The 23,152-nt window shown below is 39.3% G+C and overlaps 1 protein-coding gene across 1 annotated transcript in view; it reads left to right on the top strand.

The window, feature by feature from the left end:
- Positions 1-601: 601 nt before the first annotated feature.
- The window catches only part of LOC133554664 (ubiquitin-protein ligase E3A-like), a 51,402-nt gene continuing 28,851 nt past the window's right edge, over positions 602-23,152 (top strand). Inside the window, exons 1-3 of the mRNA XM_061903670.1 lie at positions 602-898; positions 1,502-1,546; positions 15,254-15,558. Of these exons, the coding sequence (XP_061759654.1) occupies positions 822-898; positions 1,502-1,546; positions 15,254-15,558 (427 nt within the window). The 5' untranslated portion in view covers positions 602-821. The remainder of the gene's footprint in view (positions 899-1,501; positions 1,547-15,253; positions 15,559-23,152) is intronic.

Raw genomic sequence — 23,152 nt, 5'->3', positions numbered from 1 at the left:
CAGTAGAAAGATAAGTGATTTCCCAGAATTAACCTAGTAAATGTGTCTAAAAACATTGGAATACGTCCCAATGCAATCGCGTTTTTTTTTTTTACTTTTTTTTTTTTTTCCCAGTCCGTCCTTTCAATATCCTCAAACACGAATCTTTCATCCTCGCTCAAATTAATGGGGAAATTGTCGTTTTCTCGGTCCGAATAGCACTTTTTGTTGGAGGCTCCCATTAAAAACAATGTGAATATGTGAGGAGCCATCAATCATGTGACGTCATCGTCTGCGACTTTCGGTAGTGTTCAGGGTATTTCTCTTATCACCGAAAGTTGCTAACTTTATCGTGGATGTTCTCTACCTAGTCCTTACAGCAAAAATATGGTAATATCGCGAAATGATCAAGTATGACACATGGAATGGACCTGCTATCCCCGTTTAAATAAGAAAATCTAATTTCAGTAGGCCTTTAAACCATGAACCATAATTGTATTGTTTGTTACTTCTTTATGCCCTATTCTTATAGATTTTGTGTTCAATTTCAGGAAACAAACAAACAAACACAAAATAATGTTTCATGCATTCCGTCAAGCGTAGACGATGTTGCTTTGCCGTAGTGCACTCTGGGTAGTGGGCTGACAGTGACGCCAAAGATGGCTGCTTACCTCAGGCTTCGTAGGGATCCCTTAGCTGGAAGCTTATGAATGAAGTTTTTATTTGTAAATTGCCTCTAACTGCACGTGTAAATTGCAACAGTCGTGTCGACCAATCTGTGGATGACTTGACACAGTAATTTGCCGCATCCCAATTCCAAACAAGTGAGGTTAAAGTCTCGTATGAATTCCGACGCGAAGGAGGACTGTGAGTGTGCGCCACCACAGGCCGACATTAGCCCAGCAGGAGGAGCTGACAGGTGGGTTCGCTGCTAGGAAAGTGTCGGGGATGCCGACATGCTAGCTGTAAGCTGTAGCAGGCTAGTTTGGTAGAAAGGAATGTTCTGTTTTCCCCCTTATTTGCACACTTCTAATGCACGTTTTATCTGGTGCCAATATAAATGTATAACTACGCGTAACCTAACCATTGCTAGATTAATGCTTATTCTTAATAATCAATACAGTCGTTAGGACCGTTTTTGCTACATCAGCTTGCTAATCAGGGGTCAGGATGACACCTAAATTACAGTTATCCAGCTTATTTTGTCCCATTGACCACCTACTATCACGTCTTCGTTTTCTGTCTGATGTCTTTTAAAATTATTTTTTTAATGAATTAAAGCATGTATACTGTATTCCAGTTTAGCCAAAGGCTAATGTTGGAATCGGACGGCTCGCGATTGCACTTGGACACTTTTAAAGTGATGCTTATAAGATGCAATACAGTTACCCGAATTGATATTAAGATTAAATATTAAACTGAATCAAGATTAAACAATATTTATTACTGTGTATGTTGTGTTTATAACACATGGGCGTCTTTTATTAATCTGTTTCTATGTATCTTTTTTGTGTTCTACCAGAGAAAACGACGAGCTTGAAGTAGAAAACCCAGAAGCAAGCCGAATGTATGTAATTTTCCCAAACATTTACATAATGTATGCATTCAGTAGGTGGGAATGCTACTAAAAATGAGTGTAATTTTCTTTTTCTGAAGTGTCTATTTTTTAGATGAAACCTTATAACCTATAATACAAACACGATGTTGATATTGATTTTGAATTTTAGAGTGGATTAGTATGTTATCTCACATCCAGCTGGAATGGGTATAGTTGCTAATTCTATCGCATGTAATGTTTAATGCTATTGTTATTGTCCCAATTTAAAGGCCTACTGAAATGAGATTTTATTATTTAAACAGGGATAGCAGGTCCATTCTATGTGTCATACTTGATCATTTCGCGATATTTTTGATGAAAGGATTTAGTAGAGAAAATTGACAATAAAGTTCACAACTTTTGGTCGCTCTTAAAAAAGTCCTGCCCGGACTCCTCACATCCACCCATTGATTGCAATCGTGGACGCCAGCAGCGCAAGCGATTCTGACCGAGAAAGCGACAATTTCCCCATTAACTTGAGCGAGGTTGAAAGATTCGCGTTTGAGGATATTGATAGCGACGGACTAGAAAAAAAAAAAAAGAAAAAAAAAGCGACAGCTCCGGGCGACGGCAGTGTAAGTGTTTCAGATGTAATTAGACACATGTACTAGGCTAATTCTGGAAGATCCCTTATCTGCTTATTGTTTTAATAGTGTTTTAGTGAGATTTTAAAGATTGTAAAGTAAAGATTGTTAAGACATACCTCGAGGTCGGATTGCTGCGTTGAACACACTGTGTCTCAGAGAGAAGCCGAAGAGCCAAGCTCACAGCTGCTGCAGAACGACGAATAACCCACGGATGTCTTCAGTAAGATATATATCACAATTTCCCCATCCAAAAACATGCTGGTTGACGTAGAGAAAACATGTTCGCTTGACCGCTCTGCTTTCACAACAAACAAAGAAACGCCGGCTGGGTCTCGTTGCTAAAGACAGCTAGAATCCACCACTTTCCACCAACAGCATTGTTCTTTATAGTCTCCATTATTAAATTGACAAATTGCAAAAGATTCAGCAACACAGATGTCCAAAATACTGTATAATTATGCGGTTAAAGCAGACGACTTTTAGCTTTGTGTGTGCGCAATGCTAATATTTCCTCACAGTCCGTGACGTCACGGGTATACGTCATCATTCCGCGACGTTTTCAACAAGAAACTCCCGGGAAATTTAAAATTGCAATTTAGTAAACTAAAAAGGCCGTATTGGCATGTGTTGCAATGTTAATATTTCATCATTGATATATAAACTATCAGACTGCGTGGTCGGTAGTAGTGGGTTTCAGCAGGCCATTAAGGCATTTATGTACACGAATACAAATGATTGGGACATTTTTGGTAGACATACATTTATTTTTCTCAACTTGTCCAGGGGGCAGCTGGGATAGGCTCCAGCTATCCAGTTCTAGGAAGAGTCCTGGTGGTTGTAAACTTCTTCCATTTACAGATGATGGAGGCCACTGTGTTCATTAGGACCTTCAAAGCAGCAAATATTTTTCTGTAGCCTTCCTCAAATTTGTGCTTTTGAGACAATCCTATGTTGTAGGTGCACAGACAATTCGTTACCTGCTGTCATGCACATTTTGTCCATTAACCCCCCACCCTCCACAACCCCAATAAGGACAAGCGGTAGAAAATGTATGTATGTATGTATGTATGTATATTTATATTACGAAATATTACATTTTCAATGACCTCTACATTGACATCACATGTGTGGTCAGTGCTTCTGACCACACAAGTGATCTGCAAGAAAGGCTGATGCAGTTCTGGCAAGGTACATGAAAAAAACACTTTAGAGCTCCTGCTTGCAGCTTAAGCTAACAACACCAATGGCATCACTTCGCTGCCGAGCGACCATTAGCATGACAAGAAGTCATCGATTGAGCATTACCAAAAGTGGAACTGGACTTAACGGGGAACTGCACTTTTTTTGAAATTTTGCCCATCGTTCACAATCATCATGAAATACATGATGACGGATGTTTTTTTTATGTTATTATAATTTTTTTTATGCATTTTAAATATTTAATCAATTCGATCAGAATTTCGCCAACAAGTAGGCCTGTGGTAGCCGTTCAGTTTTGCCTATAAAGCCCCTAAAAACACATCCAAACACCTCCATTAGGGTTTAATATACATGATGTTAGTATATATGTAATGTAGTAACGAGAAAGCAGCAGACCACTCGATGATGTAAACAATGGTACACAGTAAGTTATCATGTCACCGCTATAAATTGTCTGTTTTAAAGCTTTTAAATACAATATCACTAATACTCAGTTATTATTCAAATCACGAAATGTAAATGGAGTATTGTTGGAGCTTTTTGAATGGTTATCGGATTTTATGTGAGAAGCCCTTTATTTAGTTTTTTTTAATATTTAGAATGCATTGTTTTTTAAATCCATCCATCGTCATGTCTTTCATAATGATTGTGAACGATCGGCAAAATAACTATAAACAAGTGCAATTCCCCTTTAAAAGTGTTAATAGGAACTCTACAAAACTACGTAAATGAGGTACAAAGCAATGTCAATAATCTCCATGAACACGTTATCAATTGTGTACAAAAATATGTTGCAAATCTCCAAGAACAGATTATTAGAGAGAGAAAAGAAAATTGTGATCATATGATCATATGATGGAAAGTTCAGAGAAGGAATGAAGATTTTCAGTGAAGACATTAAAACAAGAGGTGGAGTAGCTGAAAGAGGAGAATGCAACATTGCGCCAACAGTTGAATCCTAAGCAGCAAGATAACATCCATTGGGACCACAGCAGTGTTGTGGACAACATTAAAATGGAGATAGAAGCATGTGACAAAAGTTGCAACTAAAAAACATTGAATTAAAGAACTTCAAGGTGGAGATGGCTGCATTGAGACAACAGCTACAGCAGACAAGAAGAGATCACCAATCTGGGGAATATCAATGTTTTGGAAAACATCAATGAGGAAATGGATCAGTTTACACGACAGAATGACATTATTATTGCAGGGATATGCATCAAACCTCAATCTTACACAAGAGCAGTTGACATCAAAAAAAGAAATAGACGACATGGACGCTGCTTCAACTGAGCAGCAAGTGGTCAACATTCTGCAATCAAAGTAAATTGATGTTGTTATTAACACCACGCCAGTCATCATTTTGAAGCTTGCCAACAGGAAATCCAAAATAGCATTACTGACACAGGGAAAAAAGCTGAAGGGTACATGAACGAACCCCTCACTAAACGCAATGCTGAAATCGCCAAGAAAGCTAAGGCTTAAAGAAATGGGGAAAATTCGGGCAACTTGAAGCACCAACTGCAAAATCTACATCAAAATGAATAATGCCAGATAGTTGTTAAGGGCATCAAGGATCTGGAAATATATTGAAACTCCCAGAGCAACCCAAAATAACAATGATATTGGAGTCTGACGGGAAACAAATATCAACAATAAACTACAAAATTACAACACTCCAAGGGATTACCAAACAAGAAGATCTGTACTCAGGTGCACTTTCATCTACACTCATGAACATTCATTGAGCAACAAAAAATATTGCTGAACAGGAATATATGGAAATGAAATTTTCAGGCGTATAGATAACAATAGTCCAGAGTTAGAGGAGGTTATAGATCAACATATACAATTTTTTTCTTTCATTCCTCCGATAATTGTTTTTATTATGCAGACGAGCAATATAATGAAAACATTAAAATTGACAACATACTGTCGATTATTAATTTCAACAGCAGAAGTTTGTATGCACTCTATAACAATTTGAAGCATTTTTGGAACAAACAAAGTGATAGTTATGTCAGAATCATGGATAGATGCTAAAAAAGGAAGGGATTTTGACCTGAAAGAACACAAACTAAATTATATCCACAGAACCAACAAAAAGGGTTGTGTGATGAAGAACTTAAACTACAAAGTGGTAAAAAAAATATGTCATTAGCTATTGATATCTTAGAATGTCTAACCATTGAAATCATCATCATCATGTTTAATCCGCAGCTTTCACGTTGAATACAATGGATCGCCATTTCTCTCGATCTTGTGCCTTTCTGACGCATTCACAATTGGTCCGCACTCTTCCTCTCTTTCCATGCATCTTTCATTTTAATAGCTGTCTATGTATACCGTCTTTCCTGATTACCTGGCCCAAATATTTAGGTTTCCGTGTTTTAATTGTATTTAGTAGTAGTTTATTAAAATTAATTGTTTTTAAGATGTTTGTTTTAAAATCTGTCCACAGTATTTTTAGCATTCTTCTGAGCTCAAATGCTTCCAATTTATTTGATAACGGTTTAGTTATGGTCCATGTCACAGATGCATACTGTAGGGTAGAGCACACATAACATTTCAGCATTCCTTTCATTGTTTCAATATTACATTTTTGTGATGTTAGTAGTTTTGATTAATTTTCATATGATTTCCTAGCTATTTCAATTATTAATAAACGACTTTATAGACACAATGTATAGCCTGAGTTTATATCCTAAAATCTCAAGGCCAAGCAGAATCTCATGACACAGTCCCACACTTATTGATAATATTTTTACTAATGATTCCAAATGCAGCTGAAATAGGCTCCAGGAACCCTAAAAGGGACACACAGTAGAAAATGAATGGATGGATGGATTTTGATAATAATACCACAAGTGGTGTTAACGGTGATTATCTGCCAGTAGAGGTGGGGGCAATAATCGATTTTTAGATGCATCACTATTCAACATGAACAATTATAAAATCGATTAGTAGACATTTATAATCTACTTTTATTTATTGTAAATAAAGTAATGCAAACAGTTCTAAAATTTGGCTGACTGCTGCGAGCTGGCTACCTGAAAGATCCGACTAGCTACTTTATTATAGGGCACTTATATCCAGTTTTGCACACATTTCCATTAATTTTATAAATGTGATGGAACTTTTTTTAAATTAAAAATTATTATTTTTTTAAAGTTGCAAGTGATATACATGTATTTAGTTAAACAAAAAGAAATGTAATGCTGCCTGAATACAAATAAACTAAAGATGTATCAATAATCGATTTTTGATTGAATTGTAGCTCTTGAATCGTCATCGTAATCAAATTGTGAGGTGTCAAAGATTCCCACCTCTATTTGCCAGTCTTAATAATCTATGACGGAAACTGCAAGAATAGGAACATTGATGACTAAAAGACATTTCGAATAATATGCACTGAACAAAGTATGACAGTTTTCAAGAATGATATGAGAGATCAAAGTTGGGACAATGTATACATTGAAAATTATGTAGATGATGCATACGTTATTTTAAAATAATTATTTCATGATGCTTTATGGCAAACATTGTCCATTGAAGCAAGAAGCAAAAGAAAGACAATCAACCATGAATGACAAAGGGACTGAAAAATGCTTGCTACAAAAATAATACATTACATTTATACAACAAAACTTTACATAGACAGAAAACAAGTAAAAACTGTAGAAGCACAAGCTAACTGCCATACTATGAACACATAGGAAATAATATTACAGTCGGTTACTAGACCGGAACAAAAACAATATGAGAGCATTCTAAATAGCATTATTAAAAATGTGCTAAGAAGGATTATCCTAAATACTTCTCAGACGGAAATGTAAAAAGTGACAATATGAACAAAGTAGTTGAAAGCTTCAATAAGTACTTTGTAAACGTTGGACGGAATCTGGAGGAAAATATTCCAGATCCGGAGTCAGTTAAGGACATGAATGACACTATAGACAGGAATCCCAACTCGATGTTCTTCGAAGGTATGACAAAAAAGGAAATAATTGATATGGTGAAAAAATTTAAATCCAAGACCTCAAATGATTGTAATGCAATTGACATGGAAATGATAAATAGGGTTATTCTGATTCTTGAAGATCAATGACCTCTTTCCCCTGCGCCTTATCATAGAGAAGTGTTCTTCTGCTACCTAAGCCAGCTCTCCCCTGCACCACTGTTCCCACCAACACCCTTTGCCGTAGCCTTGACTCTGCGACATCCACAGCCTCGGCAGCTCTCCACTTCCGCCCCGTCCTGACTTCAATCCCAGCCTGGGCAACCTTTGGGGTCACTGGACTCCCAATATTGTAGGAGCTCCCTGGACCGCGTCACCATGAACTCCTCGCTCAGGCTGCTGATGGGGAGCTCCAGCTTGTTTTTCTGCCTGTATAGAGAAATGCTGCTATGGCTTCACGGCAGTCCCAGCCACCTGCACAGGAACCTACTAACTCTCATCTCAAACCCGTCCACCGTTGAAATGGGGACTTCGTACACCCATGAGGGGCCAGAGGATCAAAAGAAGAATCCCGTGCTGGTAAATACAGTCCTTGAACTTGCCAGGAAGGCCAGACTTGTCCACCACGGCCAGCCAGGTCTCCAGGTCTTGGTTGGACGCTTTTGTGGAGGCTGCGTATCTCAGGCTGAAATTGAACACCTTTCCCAAGCTCTTCACAGGTTCCTCGGTGAGGGATGGTATTTTGGTGGTGCCAAGTGAGAAGCAGAACTTGCAGTAACCTTCCAGGAAATCACTTCCTGAAAGCCACTCAGGATCCACCTGCAGCCTGGGACAGATGTAGTGGTCACTGTCAGGTTGTCCATGAAAGCTCGAATTGGTGGCTGTCGGACTCAAGACCTAGAGAGGGGCCCTCTACACTGAACTTCCTCAGATTTCACCAGCATGTTCAAGGCGAGTGCAAAGAGGATGACTGAGATTGTACAGCCAGTGATGATCCGTTTTTCGAGCCTGTGCCAGTCGGAGGTTGTTGTTCCCAAGGAAACTCTCAGATGGAAGTTGACATAGTAAAGGATGAGGTCTCTGAACATCTTTGGAATGTGATGCCGGTTCAGTTCCTCTTCGACCAGCTTGTGGGGTATGGATCCATAGGCATTTGCGAGGTCCAGCTACAGGACAGCCAAGTTCCTCTTGTTCTCCCTGGCTTCCCTGATGAGCTGAGTGACCACGCTGGTGTGGTCACTGACAACCAATATGGAGAAAGAGCCAACATTTCAACATCAATGGATTCCAAGATGGCGGCGCCCGAACGGGCTGCGTCCTCGCGGAGCTCCTGCTAAAGATGAAACATTTGGCAGAAATACCGGACAATTCCACAGACTTTATGGCTGGCTCACATCGTGGTCACTCCGTGATCACGTACGACCGCCAGACACTTCTGGATGTGGACATATCGGGCCGTTTTGGACTGATAGACGCGTGCGTGCTAAACATGCTAACTAGCATGGGAATACGTCGGCGGCTACATCCAGCGGCCTGTGAAGCAGGGGAGTATAGTAGCAGCGGGGGCCGTCTACGGAGCAGACGCCAGCGGTGTGATCGGAAACGCGGATGTCGAGCGGGGCTAAAAACAAAGCAGAAGGCTAATCCCCACAGAACACCACTTCCCTCCATCCTGCAGCCAGATTTAAATGGAAAATGCGAGACTACTGGTCTGGGTAAGGAGTCAGTTAAATTAGAACAAGTTTTTTCAGCTTTGAGTGTTTCAGAGTTGGACATGTGTTCTACCGAGGTGGCTAACTATGATGCGTGCAGTTTATCAAAGCAACAAACAAACAATCGGAAAATCCCCGTCACTGAGGTGGCTAACCATGATGCGTGCAGTTTATTAAAAGCAACAAACAATCGGAAAATTCCTGTCGTATCAATTCCTAGATATGGTCGTAACTATACTAAATGCACTGGGCATAATAAACACAACATTATTAATATTGCTACTACGGATAATTTGATCAAAAACTCCCTAAAACAGCCCACTACCTATAATATAGGTTTTTTAAACATAAGATCATTGTCTCCCAAAACGTTATAAGTTAATGATATTATCAGAGACAACAATCTTAACGTCATCGGTCTCAGCGAAACCTGGCTTAAACCAAACGACTTTTTTGCGCTAAATGAGGCATGTCCTCCTAACTTTACACATGCGCATATTGCCCGTCCGCTTAAAAGGGGTGGGGGGGTCGCACTAATATACAACGAAAACTTTAACCTTAGTCCTAACATAAATAATAAATATAAATCGTTTGAGGTGCTTACTATGAAGTCTGTCACACCGCTGCCTCTACACCTGGCTGTTATCTACCGCCCCCCAGGGCCCTATTCGGACTTTATCAATGAATTCTCAGAGTTCGTTGCTGATCTTGTGACACACGCCGATAATATAATCATAATGGGGGACTTTAATATCCATATGAATACCCCATCGGACCCACCGTGCGTAGCGCTCCAGACTGTAATTGATAGCTGTGGTCTCACACAAATAATAAATGAACCCACGCATCGCAACGGTAATACGATAGATCTAGTGCTTGTCAGGGGTATCACCGTCTCCAAAGTTACGATACTCCCGTATACTAAAGTATTGTCCGATCATTACCTTATAAAATTCGAGGTTCAGACGCATGTTCGTCAAACTAATAATAATAATAACTGCTATAGCAGCCGCAACATTAATATGGCCACAACGACAACTCTTGCTGACCTACTGCCCTCGGTTATGGCACCATTCCCAAAGTATGTGGGCTCTATTGATAACCTCACTAACAACTTTAACGACACCCTGCGCGAAACCATTGATAACATAGCACCGCTAAAGTTAAAAAAGGCTCCAAAAAAGCGCACCCCGTGGTTTACAGAAGAAACTAGAGCTCAGAAATTATTATGCAGAAAGCTTGAACGCAAATGGCGCACGACTAAACTTGAGGTGCACCATCAAGCATGGAGTGATGGTTTATTAACTTATAAACGGATGCTTACCTCAGCTAAAGCTAAATATTACTCAAATCTCATCCACCGTAATAAAAACGATCCTAAATTTTTGTTTAGTACGGTAGCATCGCTAACCCAACAAGGGACCCCTTCCAGTAGCTCAACCCACTCAGCTGATGACTTTATGCAATTCTTTAGTAAGAAAATTGAAGTCATTAGAAAGGAGATTAAAGACAATGCGTCCCAGCTACAACGGGGTTCTATTAACACTGATACGATGGTATATACGGCGGATACTGCCCTCCAAAATAGTTTCTCTCGTTTTGAGGAAATAACATTAGAGGAATTGTTACAACGTGTAAATGGAATAAAACAGACAACATGCTTACTTGACCCTCTTCCTGGGAAACTGATCAAGGAGCTCTTTGTATTATTAGGTCCATCAGTGCTAAATATTATAAACTTATCACTCTCCTCGGGCACTGTTCCCCTAGCATTCAAAAAAGCGGTTATTCATCCTCTTCTTAAAAGACCTAACCTCGATCCTGACCTCATGGTAAACTACCGACCGGTGTCTCACCTTCCCTTTATTTCAAAAATCCTTGAAAAAATTGTTGCGGAGCAGTTAAATGAACACTTAGCGTCTAACAATCTATGTGAAACCTTTCAATCCGGTTTCAGAGCAAATGACTCCACGGAGACAGCCCTCGCAAAAATGACTAATGATCTATTGCTAACGATGGATTCTGATGAGTCATCTATGTTGCTGCTCCTCGATCTTAGCGCTGCTTTCGATACCGTTGATCATAATATTTTATTAGAACGTATCAAAACACGATTTGGTATGTCAGACTTAGCCCTGTCTTGGTTTAACTCTTATCTTACTGATAGGATGCAGTGTGTCTCCCATAACAATGTGACCTCGGACTACGTTAAGGTAACGTGTGGAGTTCCCCAGGGTTCGGTCCTTGGCCCTGCACTCTTCAGCATCTACATGCTGCCGCTAGGTGACATCATACGCAAATACGGTGTTAGCTTTCACTGTTATGCTGATGACACCCAACTCTACATGCCCCTAAAGCTGACCAACACGCCGGATTGTAGTCAGCTGGAGGCGTGTCTTAATGAAATTAAACAATGGATGTCCGCTAATTTTTTGCAACTTAACGGCAAAAAAACGGAAATGCTGATTATCGGTCCTGCTAGACACCGACCTCTATTTAATAATACAACTTTAACATTTGACAACCAAATAATAAAACAAGGGGACTCGGTAAAAAATCTGGGTATTATCTTCGACCCAACTCTCTCCTTTGAGGCACACATTAAAAGCGTTACTAAAACGGCTTTCTTTCATCTCCGTAATATCGCTAAAATTCGCTCCATTCTGTCCACTAAAGACGCTGAGATCATTATCCATGCGTTTGTTACGTCTCGCCTCGACTACTGTAATGTATTATTTTCGGGTCTCCCCATGTCTAGCATTAAAAGATTACAGTTGGTACAAAATGCGGCTGCTAGACTTTTGACAAGAACAAGAAAGTTTGATCACATTACGCCTGTACTGGCTCACCTGCACTGGCTTCCTGTGCACTTAAGATGTGACTTTAAGGTTTTACTACTTACGTATAAAATACTACACGGTCTAGCGCCATCCTATCTTGCCGATTGTATTGTACCATATGTCCCGGCAAGAAATCTGCGTTCAAAGGACTCCGGCTTATTAGTGATTCCCAAAGCCCAAAAAAAGTCTGCGGGCTATAGAGCGTTTTCCGTTCGGGCTCCAGTACTCTGGAATGCCCTCCCGGTAACAGTTCGAGATGCCACCTCAGTAGAAGCATTTAAGTCTCACCTTACAACTCATTTGTATACTCTAGCCTTTAAATAGACTCCCTTTTTAGACCAGTTGATCTGCTGTTTCTTTTCTTTTTCTTCTATGTCCCACTCTCCCCTGTGGAGGGGGTCCGGTCCGATCCGTTGGCCATGTACTGCTTGCCTGTGTATCGGCTGGGGACATCTCTGCGCTGCTGATCCGCCTCCGCTTGGGATGGTTTCCTGCTGGCTCCGCTGTGAACGGGACTCTCGCTGCTGTGTTGGATCCGCTTTGGACTGGACTCTCGCGACTGTGTTGGATCCATTGTGGATTGAACTTTCACAGTATCATGTTAGACCCGCTCGACATCCATTGCTTTCCTCCTCTCTAAGGTTCTCATAGTCATTATTGTCACCGACGTCCCACTGGGTCATTATTGTCACCGATGTCCCACTGGGTGTGAGTTTTCCTTGCCCTTATGTGGGCCTACCGAGGATGTCGTGGTGGTTTGTGCAGCCCTTTGAGACACTAGTGATTTAGGGCTATATAAGTAAACATTGATTGATTGATTGATTGATTAATCGATATCACGGAAAAGATTACCAACTAAATAGATATCAACAATTCTGCTGCTGCAGTATTTATGAATTTAGCAAAAACATTTGACACAATCAATATTTAAATCCAATTAGAACAGTATTGCATCAAAGGGTTATTAGTATTGAACTGGGTAGGAAGCCACTTAACCAAAAGGAAGCAATACGGGAAAATAGGACAACAAATTACTGAGCTGAAAATATCTTGTGGAATACCTCAAAGATCAATACTGGGACCAAAATTGTTCCATCCTAATATAATTGACATTTCTAAAGTTACAAAGGATTTAAGTTTATTTGTAAAGTATTATTTACAGATGACAGGACTGTGTTTTGTTCAGGAGAGAACACACCGAAGCTAATACAAATAACAGAAGAAATTAACAAATTAAAAAGATGGTTTGACAAACACAAACTATTGTTGAATCTTAGTAAAACAAAAATAATGCTATTCGGTCACAGTAAAAGGGAAAGTGAAGCACTAATACAAATAGAAAGGATGATAAAATGTATTAGAAAGCTCATGTAAAAAATATATAACAAAGTAGAAAGAAACACATCAATAATTAATAAGGCAAACTGTGTTCTGGAACTAAAATCAATCCATATTCTATACTGCTCACAAGTGTTACCATATCTGAGGTATTTGAAGATATATGGGAAAACAACTACAAATGTGTGCTTCATTCACAAACAGTGTTACAAAAAATGGAATTAAATAATGCATTATGTCGGATATAGAGAACATACTAATCCTTTTTTTATTTAATCAACATTGAAATTCAAAGACTTGGAGTATTTGCAAACAGTTAAGATTATATACAAAGCAAACTATAACTTGCTATTGAAGAATGTACAGCATTTGTTCTCAACCAACGGGAAGAAACAACGCTGGAAGAAAATCTATTTCAAAACATTTGTATGTACGTACAACACTTTAGACCTTTAGCATATCCAAATGTGGAATTAAATTATGGAATGGATTAAGCAGTGAAATCAAACAAAGCATTAATATGATACATTTTAATAGACTGTTCAAACTACAAGTTTTCAGGAAGGATTAAAGGGGAACATTATCACAATTTCAAAAGGATTAAAACCAATAAAAATCAGTTCCCAGTGGCTTATTTTATTTTTTGAGGTTTTTTTCAAAATTTTACCCGTCCCGGAATATCCCTAAAAAAAGCTTCAAAGTGCCTTTTTTTCACTCTCTCGAAGCCACTGTTCATTTTCCTGTGACGTCATACAGTGCTGCCAATACAAACAAACAATTGCGGATACCAAAGCAAGATATAGCGACATTAGCTCGGATTCATACTTGGATTTCAGCGGTTTAAGCGATTCAACAGATTACGCATGTATTGAAACGGCTGGTTGGAGTATGGCGGCAGATAGCGAAAACGAAATTGAAGAAGAAACTGAAGCTATTGAGCGAATAGATATTGATGCTATTCGGCCATGTATGCGTTAGCATCGCCGGTAAAATGTGCAGACACTCCGGCACATTCGATGGGGGTCTGGCGGCAGATTTCTTTGACTTTATCATTGGAAATGCATCTGCTTTGAGTGTCACAGGATATCCACACAATCTTGCCATCTCTGTAGTAGCATAGCTTTCGTCGGTAAAGTGTGCGGAACAAAAGACTTGACCATTTCGTCGGCTTTCCCCACACCCTTGTATTTTGAACAAATTTCTTGCCACTTTCGCATCTTTCAACTTGAATCCCTCCCTGTTAGTGTTGTTACACCCTCCGACAACACACCGACGAGGCACGAAGTCTCCAAGGTTCCAGAAAATAGTCGAAAAAACGGAAAAGAACAGAGCTGAGAGCCGGTGTTTGTAATGTGTTTGAGAAAATGAAAATGGCGGCTTTATTACCTAGGTGACGTCACGTTCTGACGTCATCGCACCAAGAGCGATAAACAGAAAGGCTTTTAATTCACCAAAATTCACCCATTTAGAGTTCGGAAATCGGTTAAAAAAATATATGGTCTTTTTTCTGCAACATCAAGGTATATATTGACACTTACATAGTTCTGGTGATAATGTTCCCCTTTAAATAAACTCCGCTTCTTCCTGCTCCTTTTCGGACGTGCTGTATTGAAACAACTGCAAATATGTAATGCTTTACATTGTAATTGTATTGTATGCATGTTCAAAATAAACTAAAACTGAACATTATCTTAAAAATTAACACACAATTACACAGAGCCCAGGAAACATTGTAATTGCCTGTGTAATAAGGCACACGCACGGTGAGTTCATTTGGTCTTCAGATCGCAGGACATGCAATGTGACTATGTGAGACGTACTGTATATTGTGATGACGATGCCCAAACAATATATTTTGCAGCCCTACTGGTAGGTATAATGGTTGGTCAATTGTCACTGTCTGTTTTGTTGTCATCATCAAAGTCACATTCAAACCATCCTAAATTTCATGAATAAGATCAGACCTTCATGTTCTAATTGCAAACCATTTCACACTAAACTTGCAAAATGTTTTGCTTTTACTCTTTTGTTACTGTAAGCAGGAAGCGAGCAGCTGCCAAGCATCTAATAGAGCGCTATTACCACCAGTTAACTGAGGGCTGTGGGAATGAATCGTGCTCCAACCCATGGTGTGCCTCATCGAATGGCTTCCATCGCATGGACAACAATGCGGCAGCAGTCAAAGCCCTCGAGCTCTACAAGGTCAATGCAAAACTGTGCGACCCCCACCCCTCAAAGAAAGGTACGGCTTCGGCCTACTTGGAGAATAGCGCTCACTGCAACTTGCCGTGCAGCAATACCAAGACGAACAACAAGGATGTCCACTCTGTACGTGACAATTTCAAAGGTCAGTTAAGCAAGCATGTGTGACAAGGATAAAACCCTATTAACTCTTATGTAAATTTTGACGCACATTCAAGTTGGTTTTCTATTTTTTGTTTGTTTTGGATTGTTGATTTGTTGAAGGAAGTGTGTTACATGTGGATTGGAATCATCAAAGTTCTTTTTTTGAAGGGAAACTGCACACATTTGTGAATTTTAGCTCTGAAATGAAATGAGTTTATTTCGGTCATATAATCAACCATTTTGTGTGATAAATTTAACAGCACAGATTATACATACTAACAATCATACACGTACACACACACACAAAAAGAAGAATAATGACAGAAAAAGGAATAGTCTGAAGCCAAGGCTTATATTTGCCTATCCTATACATTCACTGAAAATTAGATTGCATGGAACATCAACGTTCAAAAAATCAACAGGATGAAAGTAATCGTTGCTATATTCTATAATTTTCCATTATTTTACCTTTCAAAGCTTTCTTAAATCTTAACAAAGAACTACGTCTTCAACTCATCACTTAGCTTGTTCCACCATTTAACTCCTAAAACTGAAATACATTTGTATTTTATACTCGTTCTTAATTTACATATTTCAAAAGTCAATATCCCCCGTAAATTATAGTTTTCGCCTCTGAATTTAAATATCTAAGAATACAAGATGGAAGCCTGTTGTTCTTTACTCAAAACACAATTTCCATTGTTTTTAAAAAACACAATATCTGAAAATTTTAACACATTAGAACTTGGATTCGCGGTTTCATCGGAGCACGCATTGTGTATTATTCTAACTACCCTTTTTTGAAGTTTGATAATTGGGTCTATGTTTGTTTTAGAAATATTTCCCCAAACTTCAACACAATATGTCTTTTCATATTATTGTATTCCATGTATTCTAATTTGTAATATACAACAAGTATAAGGTGGCTCACAATGTAGGTAATGTGATTTGCTTTATTCCGCCTATAGGTACTATAAAAAAACCCTAACAACATTTTTTACTCACACGCTGTAAGCATATATTTAATAGGACTGGACGATTATGGCAAAAATAATAATCACAAATATTTTTGATTAATTTTGTAATCACGATTAATAACACAATTTTTCATTAATTTGAAAACATCAGTATTTATTGTACCACCAAAACTGAATTTTAAATGTAGTTTAAAAAATGTATATCAATTAGTAACAAACTACAAAAAGTAAAATAATATTAGCGAAAACAATCATTTTAAATAACAATAACATTATAAAAACAATACATTTCAGTTTCTCCGTTGTAATTGTTTTTAAATCTGTGTTTTAAATTTTTCACAAATTTTGCCACCGTTGAGTGTGCTTTATGTGTCAAATACAATTTTATCAAATGTTTGTTGAAAAAAGCAAAAATCATCAGATTTATTGGTGCAATAGCTGGGTTGCAATCTTGTGAAGGAGAGCCCCATTAGGCTAATGTTTATATACCTAAATCAGTGCATTTTTGATAGTATTTTGAAAGGTTCAGAGGCAAATATATAAGCCATAATGAAACCAATATTTTAAATATGATGGAGTGGAACTTTACACCCTTAAAAAAAATATTTTTTGTAAGATTCAAACCATTTATCATCACCAGGACGTTGCTGTTCGCTACGACCTCACTTCATTGGTATTTAGAGGAACGAAAGATTAGAGGCACATCATGTCTTCACATCTGAATAGTCCAAAAAATATGCATTAATTGGTGAAATACAGGACTTATTTGTGCATCACTATAAGTAAATATTTTATTGCCGTAACGAATGCCATGCTGCTGTGATCGTGACGCTAATGAGAAAAAGCATACGTTTTTTTGCAGGTGATTTTCTGCTACAAATATTACTCTCATCAACAGTTCATGTCTGCAGTTTTTTCGGAGCAACCCCACCGTTACTCCGAAAGGGACAAGCGGTAGAAAATGAATTGATTGATGGATGGATGGATGTTCCTGTTGTTCAGCAATGTCTTTGAGCAATATCAACATTCAGCATATGCTGTTGAGCCTACGAGAGCTTTACTCATCTCGTTAACACAATTATGGATATTCTCTTGATGCGAACAGATATCACCAAAGACGTTATATTGTGGTCATTTGTGTCGAATAAAACATTTGTGTTTCCTGCAAAACAAGCAACTAAATTTTAGTTATGAAAATGAAGAAAAATAATACATTGGATTGGACTAACAATTGGAACACCAAAGAACAGAACAGCAAAAAGGCATTTTCTGCTCAAAATCTACACTTGCTTTCACTTGTTTTAATGATACGCTCAAGCTGATTGACCATCATGTGAATTAAGCATAATAATTGTATAAATGTATCAATAAGTGCTTTAAGTACATTATGCTTATGTAAAGTACTTTTTTGAAACTTTTATTTTGTTAGCGCACCGCGCTAATTTTGTAAAGGGGGCAAGTGTGCTGTGCTGTTGTTCTCGGCTTGAAGTTCCACTTGAAGCTGTTTAGAAGGAAAAAAAGTGCACGCTTCTTAAGCTGCGACTGCTGTTTGTAAATTGATGTTACATGGATGATGTCGTACATAACAACACCAGCAGATGAAACGTGTTTGTGGATGTATGGATTGTTTTTGTTGGCTTTGTAGTTAAGTCGCTGTTTCAAGTGACCGTATTGACATTATCAACATTTAGTTTAGGACAGTGTTTTGGGGGTGAATGAGCAGTATCGGACACATTATTTTCCTAAACAAATATTCCTTCTCCTCACAATGACAACATTTGCCTCACACAATTTTCCTAATATTCTGCGTTGAACGGCAGAATAATATCACATAATTAGCCATTTTATTGGCTAATTATGTGAACGTGGAAATCATATGGCCTTATTTTTAAAATGGTTGTACTTGTATAGCGCTTTTCTACCCCTGTTTAAGGAGCCCAAAGCGCTTTGACAGTAGTTCCACATTCACACACACATTCATACACTGATGGCGGGAGCTGCCATTCAAGGTGCTACCAGTATCCATCAGGAGCAAAGGTGAAGTGTCTTGCTCAAGGACACAACGGACGTGACTAGGATGGTAGAAGGTGGGGATTGAACCAGTAACCCTCAGATTGCTGGCACGGCCACTTTCCCAACTTCGCCACGCCGTCCCCGATTAGTGATTGGACATACTAGCGCTATGACAAATAAAAAGTATCGACCATAGTGAGATACCAAACTTCTAGGAGACATGTTTTTTTTCCAATCACTCGCTCCTAATTTGTCTCACTGTCACAAGCGCCAGAATTTGCATGCACATTGTCCAGCCCATCCATCCAGCCATCCATTTTCTACCGCTTGTCCCTCTCGGGGCCACAGGGGTGGCTGGAGCCTATCCCTGCTGCATTTGGATAGGCTGGAAAATAGCCACTTCATCGCAGGGCCAACACAGACACAAAATTCACACTCACATTCATACACTAGGGCCCCTTTATTGCCATAATATATTTTAGAAAATTTCACCACGGCAAATGCGGCAAAAACCGCCACTGGCCTTGTCACTTGCCGTAATGCCCTAAAAAATTGACCAACATCGACGACAAAAACATGCCGTGCCCGCCCTTGACTTTTTCCTTGTTAATGGACGAGGGCTGTAACGGTAAACGGTACAATGTTAATTGGCAATAAAATTCCCGACAGTGATTAATACCATCTCATTTTTCATTTACAGAAGAACCATCATTTATTAATGCAGTTTTTGGAACACAGAGTCAGGAGCATGCACACTAGTTTCGTTTGGCTTGATAATCATGGCGGACTAACTACTTAGACTTTGCTCCCAAGATTTCTCCTTGGAGTAAACAGAGGCAAGAGCTTGGATCAATTTTATTTTCCCTCGCTTCCCGTGCATTCAAGAGCGCACTGCTGTGTTTAGCTGGAAAGAGGTGTTGATAATATTGGAGACAGACGCACTTGTCCCCAGACTACTACTGCGAAGGAGAAAACTATTTGATGTTGCTTTTAGGGCTGGACGATATGGCCTTTTTTAATAACTCAATATTTTTAGGTCATGTCACAATACACTATATATTAGGGGTGTAACGGTACACAAAAGTTTCGGTTCGGTACGTACCTCGGTTTGAGGTCACGGTTCGGTTCATTTTCGGTACAGTAAGAAAACAACAAAATATATATTTTTTGGTTATTTATTTACCAAATTTGTAAACAATGGCTTGATCCTTTTGACATTGGGAACACTATAATAATTCTGCCCACGTTAATCCACATTAAACTGCCTCAAGTTGTTGCTTAAATGAAATAAAATGACACAACTTTTCTTCTACATAAAAAAAGTGTAACATTAAACAGTTTTAAGTCCACTCATCATGCTTAATTTATTACAGCATTGGGGAAGCCTGTAGTGGATTTTTTATTATGTAAATGTTATATCTGTATCTACATGTGATAGCAGGGACCCTGCCATTCAAAACTAGGCTGCTACATTACTAATGATTAATGTAACTATAGCTGAAAAATAGTACAATAGCAATAGGAGAGACTATTCATCCCTAAAACCATGGAGTTTGTGTAGGCTTTATGATGCACTTACATTATTATATACACTATCAGAGACAGAAACTCTTCATTTAACATAATATCCTTTTTTGCTGCTTCAACACACCTCAACACACACGCACACACCGCAAAATGAGCTAACATTACGCTAAAAGCTAACTATCCTTCACCTAAAGCCAGGGCTGCGAATGAGTTGATCTGCAGTTTGTTTCTAGAAGGTCAACGGGCTCATAGTGATGTTTAGAAAGTAGTTGACTTGGAAGTGTTTAGTATAATTTGGGGAGAGTCCATTGTTCCCCTGCTAAACGCCTATCTGCTCGATGCTGAAGCGCTGACTAGATGCGCTCTGAATACGCACTTCTGATTGGCTTGTTATCGCTACTGTTGTAACCAATCAGATGGTTGTGTGGGAGGGAAAATGCAGGGTGCTGTGCAGGAGACAGAGGCAGAACGGAGCGGAGCAGCTTGTTAAAGGGGACCATTATCACCAGACCTATGTAAGCGTCAATATATACCTTGATGTTGCAGAAAAAAGACCATATAGTTTTTTAACCGATTTCCGGACTCTAAATGGGTAAATGTTGGCGAATTAAACGCCTTCCTATTATTCGCACTCGTAGCGATGACGTCACAACGTGATGTCACATAGGTAGTCAATCCGCCATGTTCTCAAACACATTACAAACACCAAGTCAAATCAGCTCTGTTATTTTCCGTTTTTTCGACTGTTTTCCGTATCTTGGAGACATTATGCCTCGTCGGTGTGTTGTCGGACGGTGTAACAACACGATCAGGGACGGATTCAAGCTGTCTTACGTGGAGTGTGCATCGATTAGCACGGCATGCTAACCGATGCTAACATGCTATTTAGGCTAGCTATATGTACATTTGTAGTTATATTTGCATCCAGCCTTTCCCTCCACCCACATTTAATGCCAAACAAACACTTACCAATCGACATATTTAAGTTGCTCTAGTGTCACAAGATGCGAAAGTCCCGATCGTTTGGTCTGCACATTTTACCGGCGATGCTAAGGCAGACATGGCACATAGATGTATGGATATCCTGCAGATGCATTTCCAACAATAAAGTCAACGAAATCACAAAGGTGAGTTTTGTTGATGTTATTGACTTATGTGCTAATCAGACATATTTGGTCGCGGCAAGACTGCCAGCTAATCGATGCTAACATGCTATTTAGGCTAGCTGTATGTACATTTGTAGCTATATTTGCATCCAGCGTTTCCCTCCACCCACATTTAATTCCAAACAAACACTTACCAATCGACGGATTTAAGTTGCTCCTGCACATTTTACCGGCGATGCTAAGGCAGACATGTCACAGAGATGTATGGATATCCTGCGACACTCAATCGTTGGTTAGAAGGCGATCGCCGAATAGCGTCAATAGCTATTCGCTCAATAGCTTCGGTTTCATCTTCAATTTCGTTTTCGCTATCTGCCTCCATACTCCAACCATCCGTTTCAATACATGCGTAATCTGTTGAATCGCTTAAACCGCTGAAATCCGAGTCTGAATCCGAGCTAATGTCGCTGTATCTTGCTGTGGTATCCGCCATGTTTGTTTGTATTGGCATCACTGGATTACGTCACAGGAAAATGGACGGTGGCTTCACAGAAAATCAGGCACTTTAAAGCCTTTTTCGGGATATTCCATGATGGGTAAAATTTTGAAAAAAACGTCGAAAAATGAAATAAGCCACTGGGAACTGATGTGTATTGGTTTTAACCCTTCTGAAATTGTGATAATGTTCCCCTTTAAGACTCTAGCATAGGCGGCTACTTCATATGTTCGTGTGGAACTCGTTCGGTACTCCTCCGCACCGAACCGGAACCCCGTACCGAAACGGTTTAATACAAATACACGTACCGTTACACCCCTACTATATACATCTCAACTTTTTGCCTTAGCCTTAAATAACCACTTGATGCATATAATCACACCAGTATGATGATTCTATGTGTCTACATTAAAACATTCTTGTTCACACTGCATCAATATATGCTCATTTAAACTTTCATGCAGAGAGGGAAATCACAACTCAGTCAATTGACCAAAACTGTATTTATTAAACCGTTATTAAGCAGTGGCACAAACAATCTTGTCATTTCAAAACAGAAACGGCAAGATTGTGAGAGACATTTTAAAACAAGCAATGGGTGCACTTATGTGCATGATGTCACTAAAATGACGTATGAAAACAACACTAAGTTATAGTGCACTTTTATCACAGAACGCCACTAAAACAGTTTAAAACACATAAATGCATGATGTGACGCAAGATATTTCAATAACTGTCAAATAAAAATGAGCTGCATAATAGGAAATTAAATCGCTATGTGGTAGGTTATTGCGGACGTTATCTACTTATGTTTTTCCCAATTTTTTTCATAAGGTGTTAATGTGGAAATAGTTGCTTAGGAATTTTGTGGGTGTGGCACCGAACGGAGATGGTGACATGCGTATTAAGCACTATTCATTCTCTAGCAGGTGACTTTTCAAATGATGCTACATATTAGCTGTAATGCTACTTTTTGTAGCAACGCTTTTGGCCCACATGTGACAAATTACGGTTGTCTGTTCGACACATTCCCACTTGAAGCCAAACCACCGCCAGATGATGGACCCCTTGCTGTTTTTCTTGGAAATGTATTCTTCCTTCATTTGTTACCAGATTCGCACCTTCTTTCTCTCGTATTACCACTCGCACCACAGCTAACGTTACCCATGCTGCTACCTCTCTGCTCCGCGAGGGCTTATACGTATGTGACGTAGGTAAGAAGGTGCGATCCTACTCAGTGACCTAGTGGTTAGAGTGTCCGCCCTGAGATCGGTAGGTTGGGAGTTCAAACCCCGGCCGAGTCATACAAAAGACTATAAAAAATGGAACCCATTGCCTCTCTGCTTGGCACTCAGCATTAAGGGTTGGAATTGAGGGTTAAATCACCATAAATGATTCCCGGGCGCGGCACCGCTGCTGCCCACTGCGCCCCTCACTTCCCAGGGGGTGATCAAGGAGATGGGTCAAATGCAGAGG

Source organism: Nerophis ophidion, linkage group LG06 (assembly GCF_033978795.1).
Source record: "Nerophis ophidion isolate RoL-2023_Sa linkage group LG06, RoL_Noph_v1.0, whole genome shotgun sequence".
In the NCBI taxonomy this organism is placed as follows: Eukaryota; Metazoa; Chordata; class Actinopteri; order Syngnathiformes; family Syngnathidae; genus Nerophis; species Nerophis ophidion.
The sequence above is the reverse complement of the archived record's forward strand: the minus strand, read 5'-3'. Positions and strand labels throughout refer to the sequence as shown.